Source organism: Echeneis naucrates, chromosome 16 (assembly GCF_900963305.1).
Source record: "Echeneis naucrates chromosome 16, fEcheNa1.1, whole genome shotgun sequence".
NCBI lineage: Eukaryota > Metazoa > Chordata > Actinopteri > Carangiformes > Echeneidae > Echeneis > Echeneis naucrates.
The window spans coordinates 23,264,028-23,282,996 of record NC_042526.1 but is presented as its reverse complement, the minus strand read 5'-3'; the positions used below and the strand labels follow the sequence as shown (position 1 = coordinate 23,282,996).

Below are 18,969 nucleotides of genomic sequence, written 5' to 3'. Positions count from 1 at the left end.
GCAACATTGTACAAGGCCTTTATTTTCAGAAGTCCCCATGGTTGTGGAAAACAATACAATTAGAACATGGTATTTTGAAAGATTACGGTGAAAAAGCGAAGTGGTAAACGTGAACAACTGAGGGCATTTTTGACCAGGTATTTCAAACCTGTGTGTAGGACTGTCCTCTGCCACTCATCGGAGTCAGCTTGTCCAGTCTGTAGACCCAGCTGTGTCTTCCAGGCTTGAGGAATGTCTGTTCCCTTGAAAGGATAAAACTGTTTGTTTACACTTGCCTTTATGTTTTGTCTAGGTTCAGGCCTGTGTTTGCTGAGCTGACTAACATAACATTTTTAGCTTGATGCTCCTCATGTACTTCCATTTTTACCCTCACAGTTGTTGGGTTTTTTTGTTTGTTTGTTTATTTTTCCAATGACATCTGTTATGTGCACTTGTTGTGTATGTGAGGTTGGATGGTATCTGCGTTTGCTTGCTCCCCTTGTTCCATCTGCTTGCCTGGCAGTCAGTGCCCATGTTGTTATAAACAGGAACAAGCTCGTCCAGCTCCCACATGCCGCATGACAACACCAGAATGACCAAACAATTTGCCCTCAGAGGTTGCTCTGCCAACTCTACTCTTAATTTACTTACAGGAGAGCCCATGATTTTTTGGACATTGTGTGTAGTACTTTGTGCAAGTGTGATTGCATCAAATGATGTGGGCAAATCAGACAGGCCTTTTATACTTGCTTTCCAATGGTCTGTTGGTGGAAAGTTTGTTTTTTATTTTCTTCAATTTGAAGCAACCAAAGCTATAGCTCAAACAGCATGTCAATTAAGAGCAATTGGCAAACAGTTGGGTGAATCTAGACTTCAAACACTGGAAAGTGCAGTAAAAAGGGGCTACTAAACCACTTAGCTGTACATGGCAAAGTAAAACTGTCCTTTTTCTTAGTTCACTGCACAGACCACACACAGAGTTTTTGTTTAAATATGCATTTACATTACTGAAAAACAATCAAGTATGAAAATGTAAAGCAGAGGTCACCATAAATAATTATGGACATTAATATGATGCTATGCTGACTTTCTGTAAAGCCTAGCCCCAAGTTATTCTGATGTTGTGAAATCTCACCGTTGTTCTAGGTAACTGTAAAGCAATTACTTGCTTACTTACTTTGAGGTTTCAGGTTCCCTTCAACGTCAGCAATGACAGCATGCATACACACCATTGAAATAGATACAGATACACACAATTCAATAACACTGTTATTATATGATCTGTATGTAGGTTGATGAGTCAATTACAGCTGTTGAGATATCGGAAAGCTCCATGACATCAGACACATCTCAACCCTTAACAAAACCGTCAATAGCATAGCAGCACTTCTCATATAAAGGTCTCAGTCAAACTGATTGAAAGTTGACTCAAGTGTGAATAGATATGTTTGTCTAAGCTATATCATTCAGTGGTCTACCCTTTGAAAACATTGTATCAACAGCTATCCATTTATATATTCAAACTTGGCTTAGCATATAGCAGAATAAATTGTAGTTTATTGGAAATGTATTATATTAATTATTTCTTATATTAATGGAAAACAGTTTGTGTTTATCTGTCCATGAAACCTAAAATCGGTCTGTTTATTTCCCTATGTATCATGGATAGAAAAGTTAGAAAAGATAGAAAATGATAACCAGCAAAAAGTAAGAATTTGCTCCTTATTTTGTCTGTCACACTTGCGATTAAGTGTCTAAACTGTTTTTCTAATGTTACTTCAGAGATGAGTGTTGCCTGAAGTTGCCAAGCCTTGTTGTGGCTGGCAAGAGTGTACCGTCAGATGTGGTAGAGTGGGCAAAGAGGTGTGAAGTGGAATGAATGAGCCTGAACAGCAGCTTAGTCAGACCCAGGCCTTTGAATGTTGTGGCACATCACCTCTGTTATGTTATTCTTTTTCTCTTCTTTTAGTCTCTGTCTCTCAAATCTTTCTCTTACGTCTCATCCTCAGTTTCACTCCATTCCTTTACCTCTATCAGTTCTCTCCTCCAACAGTCCCCCAATTTTCCTGACTACTTATGGTGCCAAGGCTACTTTTCTCTTGCTTTGTCCTTGGCTATCATGGTGTAGGTTAAAGATAATCAGTAGTCAAACAAATACCTCTATCTGCACTTCAGCAGTCATGCCTCACAGCACCAATGCCTGTTCAGACCTGGCTCCTCCTGTGTGCAAAGCAGCACTGAAGGCGTTGTTTATCTCATGTCGCCATTTCTGGTCTGAGAAAACACAACCATCTTGCTTACTCTCATTATTGTTTCTAGAAATGTAGCTTCACTTGATACAGTCTTGCCTTTTTTTTTTTCGGGGTGGGGGGTTAATTACCTTTGTACCAGATTTGAATCCCAGATTTTAGTAATATAATATTTAACTTTGGTTAATGGTTCAGAATTCTGTAATGAGCTGATAAACTGTCGTTCAGACTCAGTTTTGGCAATTACTCAAATCAGCTTGCCCTTCAGTTGCAGATTGTTTCATATCTGTATATCTATGTGTCCTTCCACTGTTTCTTTAATCCTGCTGTTATCCTGTATAATACCAAAATACAGTATAACTTTTCAAAATACATAAGCATACATATGACATTTCTCCGACCTCCACAGACTCAAACACCTCTAGGAGCTCTTACCTTTCTAACACCCACACAACATCCTTCTCCAGACCGTCTGTCTGTCTTTTTTTTTTTTGGTCTAACTGCACCTTAAACATACACATAAAATGCAGCCAACACTAACTTTTCTAATTCTAAATTAACGCAACAAAATTTTGTTCCAGTAGCATGGTTAGAGGATGTTGTAGAACAGGGATGTGGCATGGATTCCAGTTAAATGTGTGACTCACTGGGAAAACAGTTCCATGTCACTTAACCTTTCACCTTGTTTACTGGCAAAAAACAGGAAAAACATTGTGGAGGTCAGATTGATTAGGTATGGACAATATTCTAGTACACATAATAAAAAGCTCTTTTATTTTATATATATATATATATATATATATATAAGCCTTGTCTGTTTGTAGCTTTTTGTGTTGTCTGCATTTGACCAATGTCACATCACTAAAAAGCTAATCAAAAACATATATGTGAGACTGTCCTTGGAACCAAAGTTTATTAAGATGGGAAGTTTAGTTTATCACAGTAACTGAGTTAAGAGTGTAATAACTACCCTCACTTCCTAATTGAAAGCAGAAGTGGATTTGTGTTTTCAGGGCAGCTGGTTCCTCCATTGTAAACCGCTGGGTTTCTCAGAGGCACTTTAGTCTCATCGATGAAGCTGTGTCCAAAGACAAGTGTTAAGCAAACTCTATTCTTGTATACAACCAAAAATGTTCTCGCTGACTGTTACAGGTTGCTGAGTACTCAACACACAGTCAAATGTCATCTCTGCAGTAAGTGATGGAGCATGACAGCATCACTCAGCAGTTACCACACAGGGTTATATTATGTTGAGCAACTGTAGTAAAGTTTGCTTGTGCTGCAGTTGAGATATGCAGATTAAATGGTGGATAAATGTTTTAATTTCCATTAATACTCACTCACTCATCTTCTACTCCTCATCCATTTATGGCTGGAGCCAATCCCAGCCAGCATTGGGCGAGGGTGGGGTACACCCTGGACAGATCACCAGACCATCACAGGGCAAACATACGGAGAGAGACAGAGAAAAAGAAACTCTCACTCTCAGATATATGGACAGTTTAGAGTCACCACTTAACCTAAATATGATGTCTTTAGACTGTCTTTAGATGTCTAATAGGAGCTTCAGTATTGCTTAAGTTTTCAGGACAGAATACAAATCTGTAAAGTTTCTTGAGTTTGAAAAGAGTCTAAAATATTGATAGTGACTGGTGAATATTTGAGTCTGGGTTGGTTGTGGAGAGGTAATTTTCAAAAGGTGTCTGATGTCTGGGTCTGCACTGTAAGTCTATACTGGTGTGGGGCTTGGAATTACCACCCAGCAGCTGAGGCTAGTTAAGCCTTTCAGTTCTGCTGCTTTGCTCACTCAGGCTTTCCCACTTCTCTGGCAACCCAAAGATAGTTAAACTCTGTACACTCTTCTGTTAAACTATAGAGATAAAAAATTCCTGTTTGTGCTAAAACCTTTGAATGTGTGAGTTAGTTGCAAGCTTGAAAAGCATCAAGGCCTTGACTAAGTGGAAAACCTCATATCACAAACTCATAATGTGAATTTGTATTTTACAAATAGTATAGTAAAGTATTTTATCAAATTTTTCAAAACTGGATTCTACTTGGGACCACTGTCGTGGTTCATATTGTTTGCTTTGTACTAAAACTTTGATCACTGTAGCTTTACTTGTTAGCAGTGTTTTAAGGGTTAGGGTTAGTATGTATTACTGATGGTACACACAAACCCCTTCAAAAGACATTTAAAGTTAAGCTGTCCAATTCTGCTGAATTGCCACATGGTTCACCTGCTGTGGAATGAGGCTCAAGACTAGCTTGTTCGCACAACATTTCATGCAAACACATAAAACAGCAGTGTTTATAGCTGCTTCAAGTGGCTGTACTGAAATGCAGAGTGACAAAGCTGCCATTTCAAGGAGAGGCAAGATGAATCATACAAACAAGGTTAGCAGACTTTCCTCTAGGAACTGACTGCGGTCCACTTCACAGCACATGAAAATGAACAGAAGTCATTTTTCGATTTACGATTATTCACTGGTGTATTGTTTTATCTTCGTCAGATGCTGTTTGACACTGCCTCTCTCTCTCTCTGACACAAGCAACATCTGAAAAACAGATTCCTGAAATGTTATACATCCATTAAAGAGAGGAAAAATATTATTGTTCAATATGACTACAAAGTTGGGTAATGGATCTCATCAGTTAACCACAAAGTTTAAAATGTCCCAGGAAAACAGCAGAAATATTTTTACACGTGTGTCACTACTTAATAATTGATTATTTTTCTCTGGATAACGCTGGACATCCAGGACAAAAAAGGCTCTTTTCCAGACATGAATCTTGCCAGGATAGACATTTGTAAGGATGACCAAATCACAACTCGCAGCAGCTTTGTAAACAGTGGAAAATAGTTTTGAGGAGTTCCATGTCTTGTCTGTCTAAAAGAGGAAAGTTGGACATAAAAATGCATCAAGAAAATCCATCCTGAGAAAGTTGGATGGTTTAGTTTATTAATGTATCTTAATCTTTGTGAAAAGACTTAATGTCGCACAGCCCATAGCTGATTTTTGTGAGTTGTAATCATCTCTGTTCATAATTCTATTACTAACTACATTAAACTTATGGTCACATACCACACTTTATTCCCCATGACCCGGAAGATCAGCCGGCAAAAGGGTTGTAATCTTCCTGTGTGTTGTACAGCATGTTCCTGCTCGTACATTCAGTATTGTTACACTTCAGTAAAATCAGAGGAAGGATGAAGGATTAGTCAATGTGTGAGTCATATGAAGTTGTTGTCCCCCTGTATGCCCTGGTGTGTGCATGTGTCTTGTAGCACCGCATTCGGCTAACTTGGCCTCAGTAGATTATCTGCTCATGTTTGTTTTTGCTCAAGCAATCCTGACTCCAAACATAAACACAGCTAATATGCTGTTAGTCTCTTCTCGCTGGCTTTCTCTCTGTTTTTCTCCCATCTCTGCTTTTCTTCCTTTTCTTTCCCACCCTGTTTATTGATTTTTCACTTTCATCCTCCCTTCATCCAAGATTCCTACTGCAAAGTACAATGTATGAAAATTTAATGAATACTTGAAGCTTTGTTAATATAATCAAAGGATTTTTCTCAGTCTCAATAATATCATGCTGTACAAACAAAGACCTGGACACATTTTGCCGAAATGTGTAAGTTTTCTTTCAAAAAGATTTGAAACAAAATTGATGTAGTCAGTAACTACTTCTTCTCTCCCTCTTGCTGGACGAAGCAGGTGTTTCAGTGTCAGACTTTGGCCTCTTTTACCCCCTTCATGCTGACCTAGAGATTTCTATCTCCTGGTGTTATGTCAGGTCAGTTTATTGCTTTGAACAAAAGGTCTACAGGGCTTCACAGTTATGTTCTTTGTGAACTAGGATTAACCAGCAAGAGGCTGTGATCTAAAAAAATTGTGGAACTTTGGCTCTAAGGTATATATTGTAACAGTGAGGCAGTTTCGACATATTAAGTTTGGGTTATGAGGAGGAGAAAAGTTTCTCTGGGAAGGCTGTGTATTATCTCACAGATGTGTTAGGCCTAGCTCTTGCTGTCCAGGCAAAACCTTTCTATATTCTCTATAAAATGAAGATATTAGCAGCAGCTTATCAATAGTTATGTGTCACCTTAATGGGCCAGGTCTGATTCACTTTATCAAACAGAAGAATGTCTCAATGAGAACAGCTAGGCAGTACTATTATATTGTATACGTGACTACAGAGAAAAGTAGGCAGATAAAGAGCTGGAACTAGCTGATAGAAAATGTAAATGATCTGTAACACAGTCCAGTCAGATACTGTGTTTTGACCTAGTGTTGTTAAAAAGTTGCACAGGTTAAGTTGACATGCACATGTTGTAGAAAAACAATCCTCAGGAAGTCCTCTTAGTTCAGCTGTCATTGCCCTGTGTTCATCAAAAAAAAAAAAAAAAACCCTCAAAACTCTAAATCTAACAGAAATGTCCGCAGGGAGGAATGACCTAGTCTGACTGAAATTCCTGACATTTCTTTCACCATCTCTCCTTTTCTACCCCTCCTGGACTGCCTTGTCTTCAAAGCTCTCTCCCCCTCTTTGGGAGTGATGTCAGAGATACAGATTTCTGAGCCATGACTGGGCACTTTTGCAGACAGCCCAAAGCCTGGCAAAGGAAGGGGCGGGGCCCTTTCACTTCTCATTTCCTGTGCCACAGGAAGCACATTCCATAGCCACTGGCAGCCAGACAGCTGTAAAAAGCTGAGTGTAACTGCGAGTTCCCGGTAGCAGGCAAGCCTCCAGGAATCTCTTAAAGTAAATCCCAGTGGAGCTGCCTCAGAATTTGTGTCTGTGTCTGAGAGACAAAGAGACTAATTTACAACTCTTTCAACTCAGGTCTTCAAATATTAAAGAAACATTTTACAGTGTAACAGAAAGTGTAGCGTATGTATTATTGTGTGCCCCTCTGTGAGGTTTAATTAAACTCTATCCAATGTTTTAGTGTTGCACTTAAAGAGACAAAAGCATAAAAGAGCTAAAGAGCTTAGTATGTGTTTCATTGTATGTTTGCTGATTTATTTACCCTAAGATTCATAGCTCTGAGCTGTTTTTAATAAAACTGGACCATTAACAGTCTCTAAACACAAATCACCATAAAGACCTCAAGCAGCATCATCCACAGCAACTGTTAATCTCTTGCAAGCATTTCATATGTGCTGAACATACTATAAATGATAAACTAAATAATCACAGAAACGTAGCACAGCCAGTCACTCTCTCCTCCTAGCCAGCTCGCTTGAGGAATGTAATGGTATTGCTCGTACATATATATTTTGTTGGTTCACTGATGTGTTTTTGTTTGACTCTTTTGCTTCTACAGGAGAAGGAAAAAGGAAAAGGTTTGGTGAAGAATACCGCCTTAGATGAACAGGATGCTCAAAACCTGGAGGTTGTCGCCTTCTGTGAAGACGTTGCAAAGTAAGCTTCTTCCCATTGTCATGAAAATAAAGACCATCTTTTAACCTTTATTGACATTATGACATTTTGATATGAAAACGACTTTGATCTGTAACTTCATTAGAAATATGCATTGAACTGCAGTGTAATAATAAGTCCCCTTGAGAGCTTCATTATTGTGCTTTGTTATAACTTTTTGCTCATGGTTTAGCTGCTCATCTATTTTAACTGATAGTATTGTTTGTTGCTGCAGCACACACCTTTTTTCATGCGAAGAAAGAGACACTCATATTTGAGCACTTCACAGCAGAAGACCCAGTTATTTACTTCAGGATTTGATTTAGACCAAAAGAGTTTGTAAAACTTCTGTCATATTATATCAGTGAAACTGGTACAGGCACATTGCAGCCACTAATACAGGGAAAGTTCTCTTGTTTTTGACTACTGTACTTTTTGTTTTTGATTCAAGATATCAGTTATGATGGCACAACTGCACTCTTATTTTCTTTTTGAAATTAGTGTTGATGTTTTTCATTTTCATTCATGATAAAATGTGGCTGATATACTTGGTGTTAGTAAGTTCGATAAAACTAAATGTAATTTGTCAAGATTTTTGTTGGGGCGACAGGGTCAAGTGGGGCTTGAAAATCCCTACTTTTTCAAAGAAGGGAATGACCAAAAAGGTTGGAGAACCACTGTGTTAGTCCGACCAAAACTGGACTTCTAAAGTACATGTGAACACGTTAGCTCGACTGAAATCGAACTAACACACCCAGATAATACGATCGAAAGTCAAGCTACCTCTGCATGTATACGGACAATCGGATTGGAGGTGGAGGAGGTGATCTGCGCTTGTGCTAAAGTTTTGCACTAAGCTATGACCCGGAAGTCAAGCGGCATTTAAAACATAAACACAAAGGTCAGACAAAAGAAGCTGGCTGACTGCTACGTGTCGAACATAGCAAATACGGCAAATACGGATACAGAGGCTAACTTGGTAGCTCACTGGTCTTTTTTTCTTTCCACCTCTGTTGTTGTCTGTGATGTCATAGGTCAAATGGTAGTGGTCCATTACCCACAAGCCAGAAGAGTACATATCGCCACCTATCGTAGCGGAGGAGACATGATTTGAACAAATAAATCGATTTCACTCCCATGCATGTATACTGGGGCAAGGACAGAAGTCTGATGAGATGGCTTTATCGAGCTATAACCATAGCTAGACTGCACTGTGCATGTAAACGTGCGTAGTGTGAAAGGCAGGACGGTTAAATAATACTATAGCCATTGCATTTTCACACGTTGTTTGACAGGTTTTATGTAAACACATGCATACGTTGCATATTTATACACACTTGCATGTTTTGGAGTTCTGTTCAATTCTTGAGGTTGAACAGAATTTCTCGCTTCAGTAGTTAGTCACAGACAGTCAAAGTCACAGACATTGTACAGAAGAACAGGTTCTCCTCTCTTTCTCTCCTCCCAATTTACCTGTTGTACTGCTCATGATCTATGCAGTAATAACATCCCAGCAACCTGCTACATATGCGCATCCTGGCTGTGGCTGCACCTCATGTGTTTGCACTGGTGAAAAAAAAGGCTAACCAAAATATGAGGGGGAAAAGGTCTTGACTCTGTTTTTGTCGTGATTTTTTTATTTATTTATTTATTTATTTTTTCCCACCTTGTAGCCTCCGTTCCAAATTCCCCCATGGTGACATTTCTACCAACCCTGGCTTCGTCCTCAGTCCTGTCATCACCCAAAGAGAAGGTGGACGTGACAACAGCTGTTCTGTCAAGGTTTCTATTGAAATATCTGAATCTCAGCAGCCTGTGACATTCACCTGCGATGGTAAGCATCTATCCATGGGTCTCCAATCTGAACTTTGTCTCAGCTCCTAATGTGATTTAAACAAATCATAGAGCAGATGCAACTTCACCCTTTTTCTTTTCTAAAATCGGCAAACAGCATTTTGTCGTGCAATGTTTGTATAAAATTACAAGAATGTGTGTTCTTCTGGCAGAGGTACAGGCAATCCTCTGTACAGATGGGACAATATTGCTTTTGAGTCAGCCAGAGAAAAAAAAAAACAACCTTGAGCCTCCTATGCGTTTGAGAATGACCAGTTTAGATTGTAGATAAGAGCCCCAAAGGCGGAAACACCATTCACAGATGCCAAACTCTTCACCCCTCCCCACCTCATTTTTTTTCTTTTAATTTTTTCTGCCGTGGGAAGTACACTACATTCCTTTTTCACACAAATAAAGGTTTGTCCCCTCTCGATGGAGTAGCCATGTTGGGCAAAAGGGACTTCAGTTTACTTTTTTCTTTTTTTTCTTCATCATTGTTCCAAAGGCCCTCTGAGTTTTCTGTCCCTGGTTGTTTTGGGGAGCTGTTATTGGCTAACCCCTCATAATACACACACAAAGTACAAGCAGTGTGACTGACATGTCCTTTGGGATGTGAAGCCAAGCACAGTAGACAGTGTCAGCCAAGAAGGAGGGCTTTTTGTTCGGCATATTGTCACTGTGTGACCAAGTTCACCACTGTCTATCTGGATTCATGAGGACCAAGACTTGGCCACTACATATGTCTGCATACAAGTTTAATGTGTTGTGTATGTATATGTCTTTATCTGATACTGCCCTTATTCTTACACAAATACAAGCTCTTTACACTCTATGTGTTACCACTCAGTTCAATAGCAACCTATAGGAAGTGTATTAACTGCTGTCTTCCTCGTACACCCTAATAACACTTTTCTAGCTTCCTGCATTGATTCCAAGTGTACTTCATCTTTCTTGCCTGTATTGAGTTCACCTCCTTTAATCCCAGTGTTTCCAAGGTCACTGCCTAGGTATACTCTGCACTAGTATGGTGTTAAGATATTTTGTTTTTACTTGGTTGCCTGCCTATGTTGTCTGCAGGGTGCTGACCCACATAGTTGGTGTTCAGACTATGTCTGGGCATGGAAAGTATTTCTCGAGCATTTCTTTGTTTCCTTCTGGCTTGTCTTCTCACTATCTCTGTTATCAACATACTTTTGCTCACCCCCTCTTTTTATCTCTCTGGTCTCCCCTCTCCCTCCCTTTTCGTCCATCACTGTATTTTTCCTCCCCTCTTGTTCCCTAGCATCATCTTCTCTTACATCTTTCTATCCGCTTCATCTCTGTTTTGTTGCTGTGCTAGGTCTCTTGATTCTTTTGACTTCACAGACTACACAAAGCACATATCCCATAAGAAATTCACTGTCCCTTTTGTTTTTTTCCACTCTTGTTTGCTCTATTTTTTTATTCCACATTCTACCTTTTTCCTCTGACACAGCATCTATTATCGCTTTATCTTCTCTTCCTTACCTCCATTTTCTCCCTACAATATAGTGATATCTGTGTTGTGTAACTCTGCTACATGGACTTGTGGCTCATTGTCTTATCTGTTGAGTAAAGGAACAAGGACAAGTGATTTAAAAAAAAAAAAAAAAAATAAAAACATATGTAGGGTTAGAGAGAAGCAGTGAGGAAGAAGAAGAAGAAGGGATCAAATGATCGGAGAATGAGTCCAAGGAGAAAATAAGAGTGAAACATGAAAAGAAAATGTAGTAAGAGAAAAACTAATTGAGAAAATTAGACAGGCAGAAGATGGAAGAAACAAGAGTTTGGCTCAGGGTACTATTACTGTCTCTGGATAAGAGGGTTTTTTTGGTGGTGGGCACACAGTCCATAGTTCTCATTTCACACACAAAGACAAGAACTCCTCCTCCTTCTTGAACTGTTTCATTCTCAGGGGTCTATAAATGTACAGGAATTTGACACTAATATAAGTGTACTACATGATTCTGCCCACACCCACGCTGTGTGTGCACATTTACTCTGAACTGACATACGACAGAGCCCTTTACGTTTCTAACTGCTGACATATTCTGGCTTTAAATGCTCATAACTGCCTCTAAAGCATAAACAGCTTCACATTCCAACAATTTAGCAATTATTGAATAGTTTTATGTAAACCCATTTCAATATGAGGATCTAATAAATTACACTAACTGTTTACAACTAATCCATCATAATTAAACTTGGAATGATGTATGCATTCCTATGATACTTAGCAAGAAGAGCAGGCTTGTTTGTTTGCATTCGTGCAATTTAAAGTTTGGGCGATATCACTTATAGGTGAAAGTTCAGCAGGTAATCACAACGAATTAGACTGCTGAAGTGAGACATGACAGGAGTACATGAGGCCTTCTGCAGCATAGCATTGGCCTTGGTCATGAATTTGAATGCCTCTCGGCTGTTAACTGTTCCATACCCCTCACAATGATTGTGGTTTGCTTCTACCTGTCTCCCTTTGTGTCTGAGTCTCTGTCTGACAGAATTCCTCCTGAGTCTAGAGGAATTAGACCTTTCCTATTTTACATCTTCACTATGTTGGTCTTGTGTGTGGGGTTTTGTTTTTGTTTGTTTTCATTGTAACCTCTCAGCAGCCGGCCTATTAAAAGCCTAGAAGACTGTGATTGGTCTAATCACTCTAAACAGATGTTGAAACCTGTAGCAAATGTTCCCAGTCTTCCTTTTCATACAACAATTAATGTGCGTAAATGTATTTATTACCTTCACTTTTACCCAAGCAATCTTAAAAATTTATTTTTATAGAAGGCTACTATTGGATTTCAGACTAAGGGCTGTTTCACTCAGAGAAGCTTTTCCAATTGGGAAGGAGTTAAGTTCCCAAAAAAGCTGATTTTGGATTAGTGGTTAAGAGCAGGCAAGTAGAGGTTAGGGTCAAGGATGTCAACTATGTGTGAAATGTAGTTGAAAAAAAATTCTCCTCTTTTAACTGGTGCCCTCTGATATGACCAATTGGGAATCCCCTAACCATCTCAGAGTTCTAACAAAATGAGGCATAACGTGTCTTAATTGCCTTGTTACAAAACACATATGAACTATATGAACTACTCGGGGACCACCACTACCACACACACATTGTAAAGTTAAAGCTACTAGCATAAGCTCATTCCTATCAAGGGTGGAGGTCTGTTATTGCTCGAGCCAGGGGTGGTCTCCCTCCTTGTTTTTGTACGTGATTGTCCAAAGGTTGGATGCATTTCTATCTGAAGTGTCTGTATCTCTCTGTCCGTGTTTATGGATAGACAAGGTTAAGAGTGTATTTAAACCTCTGCAAAGTGGCTAAACACCAGAGTAATCTTTCTTGTGTCGGGTTACACTCTCCACCCAGCCTCATCTTGGCTGGACACATCAGATAGCAAAGCATACACAAACATTTAGAGCTTACCCCAAATCTTCCCCACTTAGCATCAGTCCACAACACAGCGCACAGTGCTATTCCTTTGATTCCAGAACAGGTTTAATTTGAAATGAAAATTGAGACGTTCAAAATATGGCAGGATGGTTTGTGGCTGAGAGAAATTCCTGCTTATATAAGGTCCAGAGTTCAGTTCCCAGAGCAACAAGTGTGTCTGTATCAAGCGCCTGAAACTCTTAGAGCAGTTGGATTCAGTACGACAATATGTGTCCTCTTATGCACTTTGTATATACTTTGTGCAGGTGAGTTGGAGTATGGTGTCATGATTTGAACCACCACAGAGCTCTTTTTATCTTGTTGCCCCGTGTGTTGTATTGCTTCTCTCTTGTTTTTATTGTGCTGAAGTATACATCTCTTTCAGTTTAAAGGGATTCTCACCATCTCCCTCTCATATGTATCTTTCACAAACCGCTGATCCCTCCCCTTTTCTGGGCTCTTTGCTCTTCCTGCCCCTCCCTCATGCCTGCCTCATGTGGTTTACTCTCGCTCCATCAATATTCCTGATCACCCTCTGTTCCTCCCTCTCTGCATTCATGGCTGCTCTATTTGATATTTTATCTTTCCATCTCCTCTTCCTCCTTCCTCAGTGAATTCTCCAGTGGAATTGTTGATCACTCAGACTCTCTGCTGGGTTCACGATGACTTGGACCAGGTTGACTTCTCCAGCTACCTGCTCAAAGTTTGTGGACAGGAGGAGGTGCTGCAGAAGTGAGTATACACAAGAGGCATACCATGCATGCCATGTTGCAAAAACCTTTTTAAAACCTAACCCTAAGCCTTAACAACTGAAAGAAACAGTGTTTTCCAGGCTATCTGTCAGTATCAGATTTTGAATATGTTAAGGCTATTTGTCTTTTATGCGCCTCTTTTTTGATTCTTCCTTCATAATCCCCCCAGCCCCCCATACGCTCTCATTCATCCTTTTCTTTATCACTCTTATCTTGGCATCCCCTCAAAGTCTTATTCACACTGGACAGGCAGATGGGTTTATATCATGCCTGGCTCCTGTCTCCACCACTCAGCTCCCTCTAATCATCGGGGATAAATGGAAATGGTTTTCTGCATACCAGGCTTTAAAGGCCCAGTACACTTTCGTCATAAATCCCAACTTACGAACAAGTTACGTTCTGAGCCGTCGTTCATATCCTTAATTGTTCATAAGTTGTTTGTTCGTAACAGAGCATGTCTTAGCGCAAATGAAAGTACAAAGAACTGTGATTCTGTTGTGGCATAGGCTACGGGGCTGTGCAGCATGGGTAGCAGCCAAATCCGTGCTAGGCAGAAGAGACGTGAAGAACAAAATTTGAGCTCACAGTCGGCAAGGGTAGTGTTCCGAACACAATCTTAACTTGCAGCGCTGTCTCTTCATATCTCTGAATGTTCATAAAATTAATGTTCAAAAGTAGACTAGTGACTGTAATCTTTACAACCTTTTTCTTAGTCACTATTATACTAAATACTATTCTTATAAACAATTATGCATTCATCAGTTTTTGTCAGCTCTTGGAACAGCCATGGAGACGGGAGATGTCCTTTTTAAACTCCCTGCTACCTTCAGGAAAATGTTACAGAAGCACACGTAGTATAAAGGCCTGTAAATCATGATTATTATGGATGCTTTAATGCCTTCAGATATTGCATAATTTCTTCACCTGTAATTGAAATGAAACAGCACTTTCCGGTTTGGGTTAGGGTTGCACAATCCGCCAAGCATTGCTAGTATTTATTCTTCACATATAACTTAGAGAGACAGTCATGTCAGTGGGAATTTGTTGAAATGCCAGCAAACGGATATCTTGTATACATGCGTTTGCCTTTTACTCAGTCCAAATATCAGCCCAAGCGCTGATGTTAGACTTTATTTTGGATATTATTATTACATTACAGGATGGTCATCAGCATGGTCATCCAAAGCTTTTATTCTGGTCAGGCCAAGGAAGTATTTTTATTTTTATGTTTAATTTTTTTTTACAACACAGTCACAACAAGACACTCAAATATGGCCCCCAAAATGTTGAATAAACCAAGTATAATTTGGAATTTGTGGTAGGTGTCTACGTCTAAAATTGATAATCTGCTCCACTAATGGAGTTATCTATGTCTGTGTTCTTCGTCTTTTCTTCAGTAACTACTTGTTATTAACTAGAACACACGAAACAATGTGATTTTTGACATATTTTTTTTTTTTTACACCTTTGCCTTTCTGTTACCCTATGCCACAGTAAACACAGTCTAGGCAGCCACGAGTATGTCCAGAACTGCAGGAAGTGGGAGAATGAGATCACATTACAGCTACTCCCTCACTCTACCATGAGAAGAGACTTGGCACGCAGTGTAAGTCACTATATCAAGCTAACATGAGTTCATGTGAACTTTATAGGAGAGTTTTACTGAACAATGACATAACACGTTTATAACTGCTGGAAACTGACAACACATCATCGTCTTTGGTAAAATGATGATCTCAGCAAATTGAAATGATCTCAATAAGAGGAACTAAGCTGAACTCTTCGCAGCTTAAAAGGGTGGTTGGTTTATCTGTACTGTTTTGTTTCTCAGGCGGAAGATGACAATTCTGCAATAGACTTAGAGAAGCACTTGGGCCAAGTGGAGAGGCCTTTTAAAGAGACTATGACTAGGTATGATGTTCCTACAGTGGTTCTACAACTCTGCAAAGAAGTTATGTAATGAAGAAAAAATGTGTTTATTTTGTTTTAGTTACATCCAAGTTATTTTTAACTAAAGATAGTATTCCATGTTTTATCCTGGTCTCTTTAATGCTGATAGTGAACCCCAATGAACCATTCCTCACATACCTCTGTTATGTGTTCCTGCAGACAAGGTCTGGTTGACTACTTGGAAGGCTATCACAATCAAGTCAACATCTGCCTACAGAATGAGGTACATATGGCCCTAGTCCAGGACCGGCATGCTAAGCAGAAGGATGGGAAATTATTTTGATAATTTCCAGGTTTTTATTTCAGCAAAAGGGTCATTTCCTCTATGAACAGTTTTTCACACCAGAACATTGATTGGCAACTGTATGGAGTAGGCCTTAATACAACAGACTACAGATTTAGTTTTTGAATTGAATTTGAATTGATTCAAATCGTCCTCATGTAAATGATAGTAAACTAGGTCACTCTTGGAAGGTTTATGTTAGAAATGGCACGTCTGTTTTTCAACCAGTCTGGATAGTTGTGGAACAATTAAACACACAACGAAGTAACTATTAAGAGCTACGCTAGTGCATGTCCCCGAGCCCCACAACTAGACTAACTCAAACTTGATTTCATCAAAATTTATTTCAATGGCTCACAACAGCGCATTACTCTATTATTATCACTTTAATCTGCTTCTTGCATGCAGAAGTGTGTTGCACTGATCTTAATTTAGACAGAGCTCATTAGTTTGGTTTCATATTGGAATGCTACTAGAAGAGAATCTGTTTGATGTATTTTTCTTGGTAGTCAAAGAGGTCTCCTGATGAGTTAGCTAATGAGTTTGACTGCTGACAAGCTAAGTACACTTTAAGACCAAGCAGATTTATACAAAGTTACCAAAGGCACCTCAGACAAGCAAAAACACCAAAGGAACATTACTTTGACCACACACTGGCAAGCCATAATATGCTGCATCAACGTTCTCCATCTCTGCATGCAGAGTACCCAGTATAAGACAGTAGAGCGGGTGGTGCAAACTGTGAAGAACCTGTGCTGTGCTTTGGATGAGGTGGAGACCCAAGCCATCACAGAGGCCATCAAAAGGCTGCGACACTCTGTCAATTTACCCAGAACACGTTCACCCAAGGTTTGCTCTCACTCATATATACATACCATTATACCACCACATTGGCACAAAGATATCTTTATAAGGCCATCATGTTTTGTATTTTAGATGGGCTCTACATCCTCTGGCCATTCATCAAATGGTAAGTTTCAGTCATTCAACCAGGCTTTAGAATTGTAGTGTGTATAAATGGGTTTTGGATACGCTGGATCCATATCCAAGAGTTCACCTCTATATCTCACTGTTTACTCAAAGTGATGCTTACCTGACCCTGACAGGTTATGCCAGTCCTGTGGAGGAGAGCATGGCCTTGCTAACCCAGGCTGTCTACAGTCTGGCTAAGCTCTACCTGCGCTCCTTCTGTCCCCCTTCTGCCACCTTCAGCTTGCCTACATTGTCCCAGGCTGTCGACGAGGAGGCTGTGGAGGGGAGGAGCAGCAAAGAAGCTTCTGGCACCACAGACCACCTTCAGTTCACCCTGTTTGCATTGCACGGCATCCCAACCAACTGGATCAGCAGGTGAATAAGCAGAGCATTAATACTGAGTCATTGCTTTGTCATTGAATAAAATGTATTCAAATTAAAACAGCTCAGGAATTCATCATGGGTTTGATATATGATGATAGCATCAATGCAGCCCTATGCTTATATTCAAAATTACCATACATCATCAGATTTTATGATAGTCTCTGGTATCATAAAATCCCAACAATATTTTACTTCTCATGTGACACAGTAGGACTTAAGTGCACATAGAAACTATGGCTTATTTGTTATTAAAAACACTACATTGAAAGTGAAGTGCTTTGAAGAATTGTGGTTCCTAGGCATGTGACTGATGTTGAAGGTGCTCTTTGAAAGCAATAAATCAGTATTGATTAATCATGGTATATATGTTGTACCAGAACATTTTATTTAGCCACAAATCTCATGCACACTTAAAGTAAAATTGAATATGAAGCATGTTCTCATCTGCTTCAAAAGTGATTTTGAATTAAAACGTTTATTAAAAAATTGTGTCTGGGGCGGGGGGGTTCTTTGTAACACAGTGCCAGCCATCAAACCAGATTTTATTTATTTATACCAAACAAAGGACTCTGGTCTTGTTCTCAGTGTCTTTTTCCATGCCAGTGTCCAGTTTCACCGTGACTTTATCACCTGAATATGTCTGGAGCAGTGTTAAGCAGAATTTTCCATTCCCAGCTCAGTCATGCCTCACAGACCTCAGAGCCCACTGCAACACTAGCATCCTCCATAGGTCTGAAAATTCCATAAATGCCATGACTTTCTTACTCTTATGCTAGGAAAAACGAGTGACACAGGATGTCTGAGTTTACTTGAGGGGATATTGTTCAGTAATTGTTTAATCGATTGTCAGCCGAAGAGTAGTGGTCAGTCAAAGATTGTTGAGACTTTCATATTTTATTGCTGTGTAGGAATAAGAACTATGACCTTGACTGTGAGATGGAGGCAGTTTTAAAAGCTTTCTGCAGTCCTGTCCTTCCATGGTAATTTTCTGGTCAGCCAATGGGCCCTTCCGAAAGAGGGGAACTGCTTAATAACAGGCCTATTTACTCTGGCACAGCCTCCTCCAGCAGTTATTTTTAGCCAGCACCAAACATTGCTACAATGACTGTCATTCCAAAGACACCTCAAAAATTATTGAGCGCCTCGCAATCCAAGGCCAGAGAGGCACAGAGAGTACAGTATTTCCCAGCCTACGTGGGCTAGAAGCCTAGAAGGCCAGGCACATCTCTGCTGTTGTGTTACTGTAATGCTTCCTTACTGAAGTCCTGAGTGTTTCGTGTTGTTGTGTGTCATCCATCTGGTGCCTCAGTAGATGCCAAAGCACAGCCAGCATATTGCGACACCATCATTAGCAGTGAAGCTGCCAAAACAGATGGTACTTAGCAATGCATTAAGCCTGGAGTAGTGAAAATATATAACTCACATGTTTTCCCTCCTGTGTGTCTCTTTCTGAAATGTGGAGATTTCTGGATGTGTGGCTCAAATGTGATGAATGATATGAATGATCTGTTCACACTTTTCTCCTTCCATTGTTTACTTGGATTGATGTTCCAGTGCTGTGTATTGATGCAGGCATTTAGTATTGATAAATGGGCTCAAACACACTGGTGATTGTGATAGTCAGAAATCTCCCTAACTAATGTCCAATGATATTATATGTTTAGTGATAGCTTCATTTTCTTTAAATGTAATAATCTGCGC

At 39.7% G+C, this 18,969-nt stretch overlaps 1 protein-coding gene across 5 annotated transcripts in view; it reads left to right on the top strand.

The window, feature by feature from the left end:
- pik3c2a (phosphatidylinositol-4-phosphate 3-kinase, catalytic subunit type 2 alpha) overlaps positions 1 to 18,969 on the top strand; it is a 40,609-nt gene that overhangs the window by 6,415 nt on the left and 15,225 nt on the right. For 4 of the 5 annotated variants that reach the window (XM_029522034.1, XM_029522031.1, XM_029522032.1 and 1 more), the window contains 9 exons: positions 7,555 to 7,652; positions 9,323 to 9,483; positions 13,539 to 13,659; positions 15,174 to 15,285; positions 15,511 to 15,590; positions 15,789 to 15,852; positions 16,615 to 16,761; positions 16,849 to 16,882; positions 17,019 to 17,259. In XM_029522034.1, coding sequence (XP_029377894.1) covers positions 7,555 to 7,652; positions 9,323 to 9,483; positions 13,539 to 13,659; positions 15,174 to 15,285; positions 15,511 to 15,590; positions 15,789 to 15,852; positions 16,615 to 16,761; positions 16,849 to 16,882; positions 17,019 to 17,259 — 1,058 coding nt within the window. The remainder of the gene's footprint in view (positions 1 to 7,554; positions 7,653 to 9,322; positions 9,484 to 13,538; positions 13,660 to 15,173; positions 15,286 to 15,510; positions 15,591 to 15,788; positions 15,853 to 16,614; positions 16,762 to 16,848; positions 16,883 to 17,018; positions 17,260 to 18,969) is intronic. The other variant, XM_029522035.1, reaches the window with a different exon arrangement.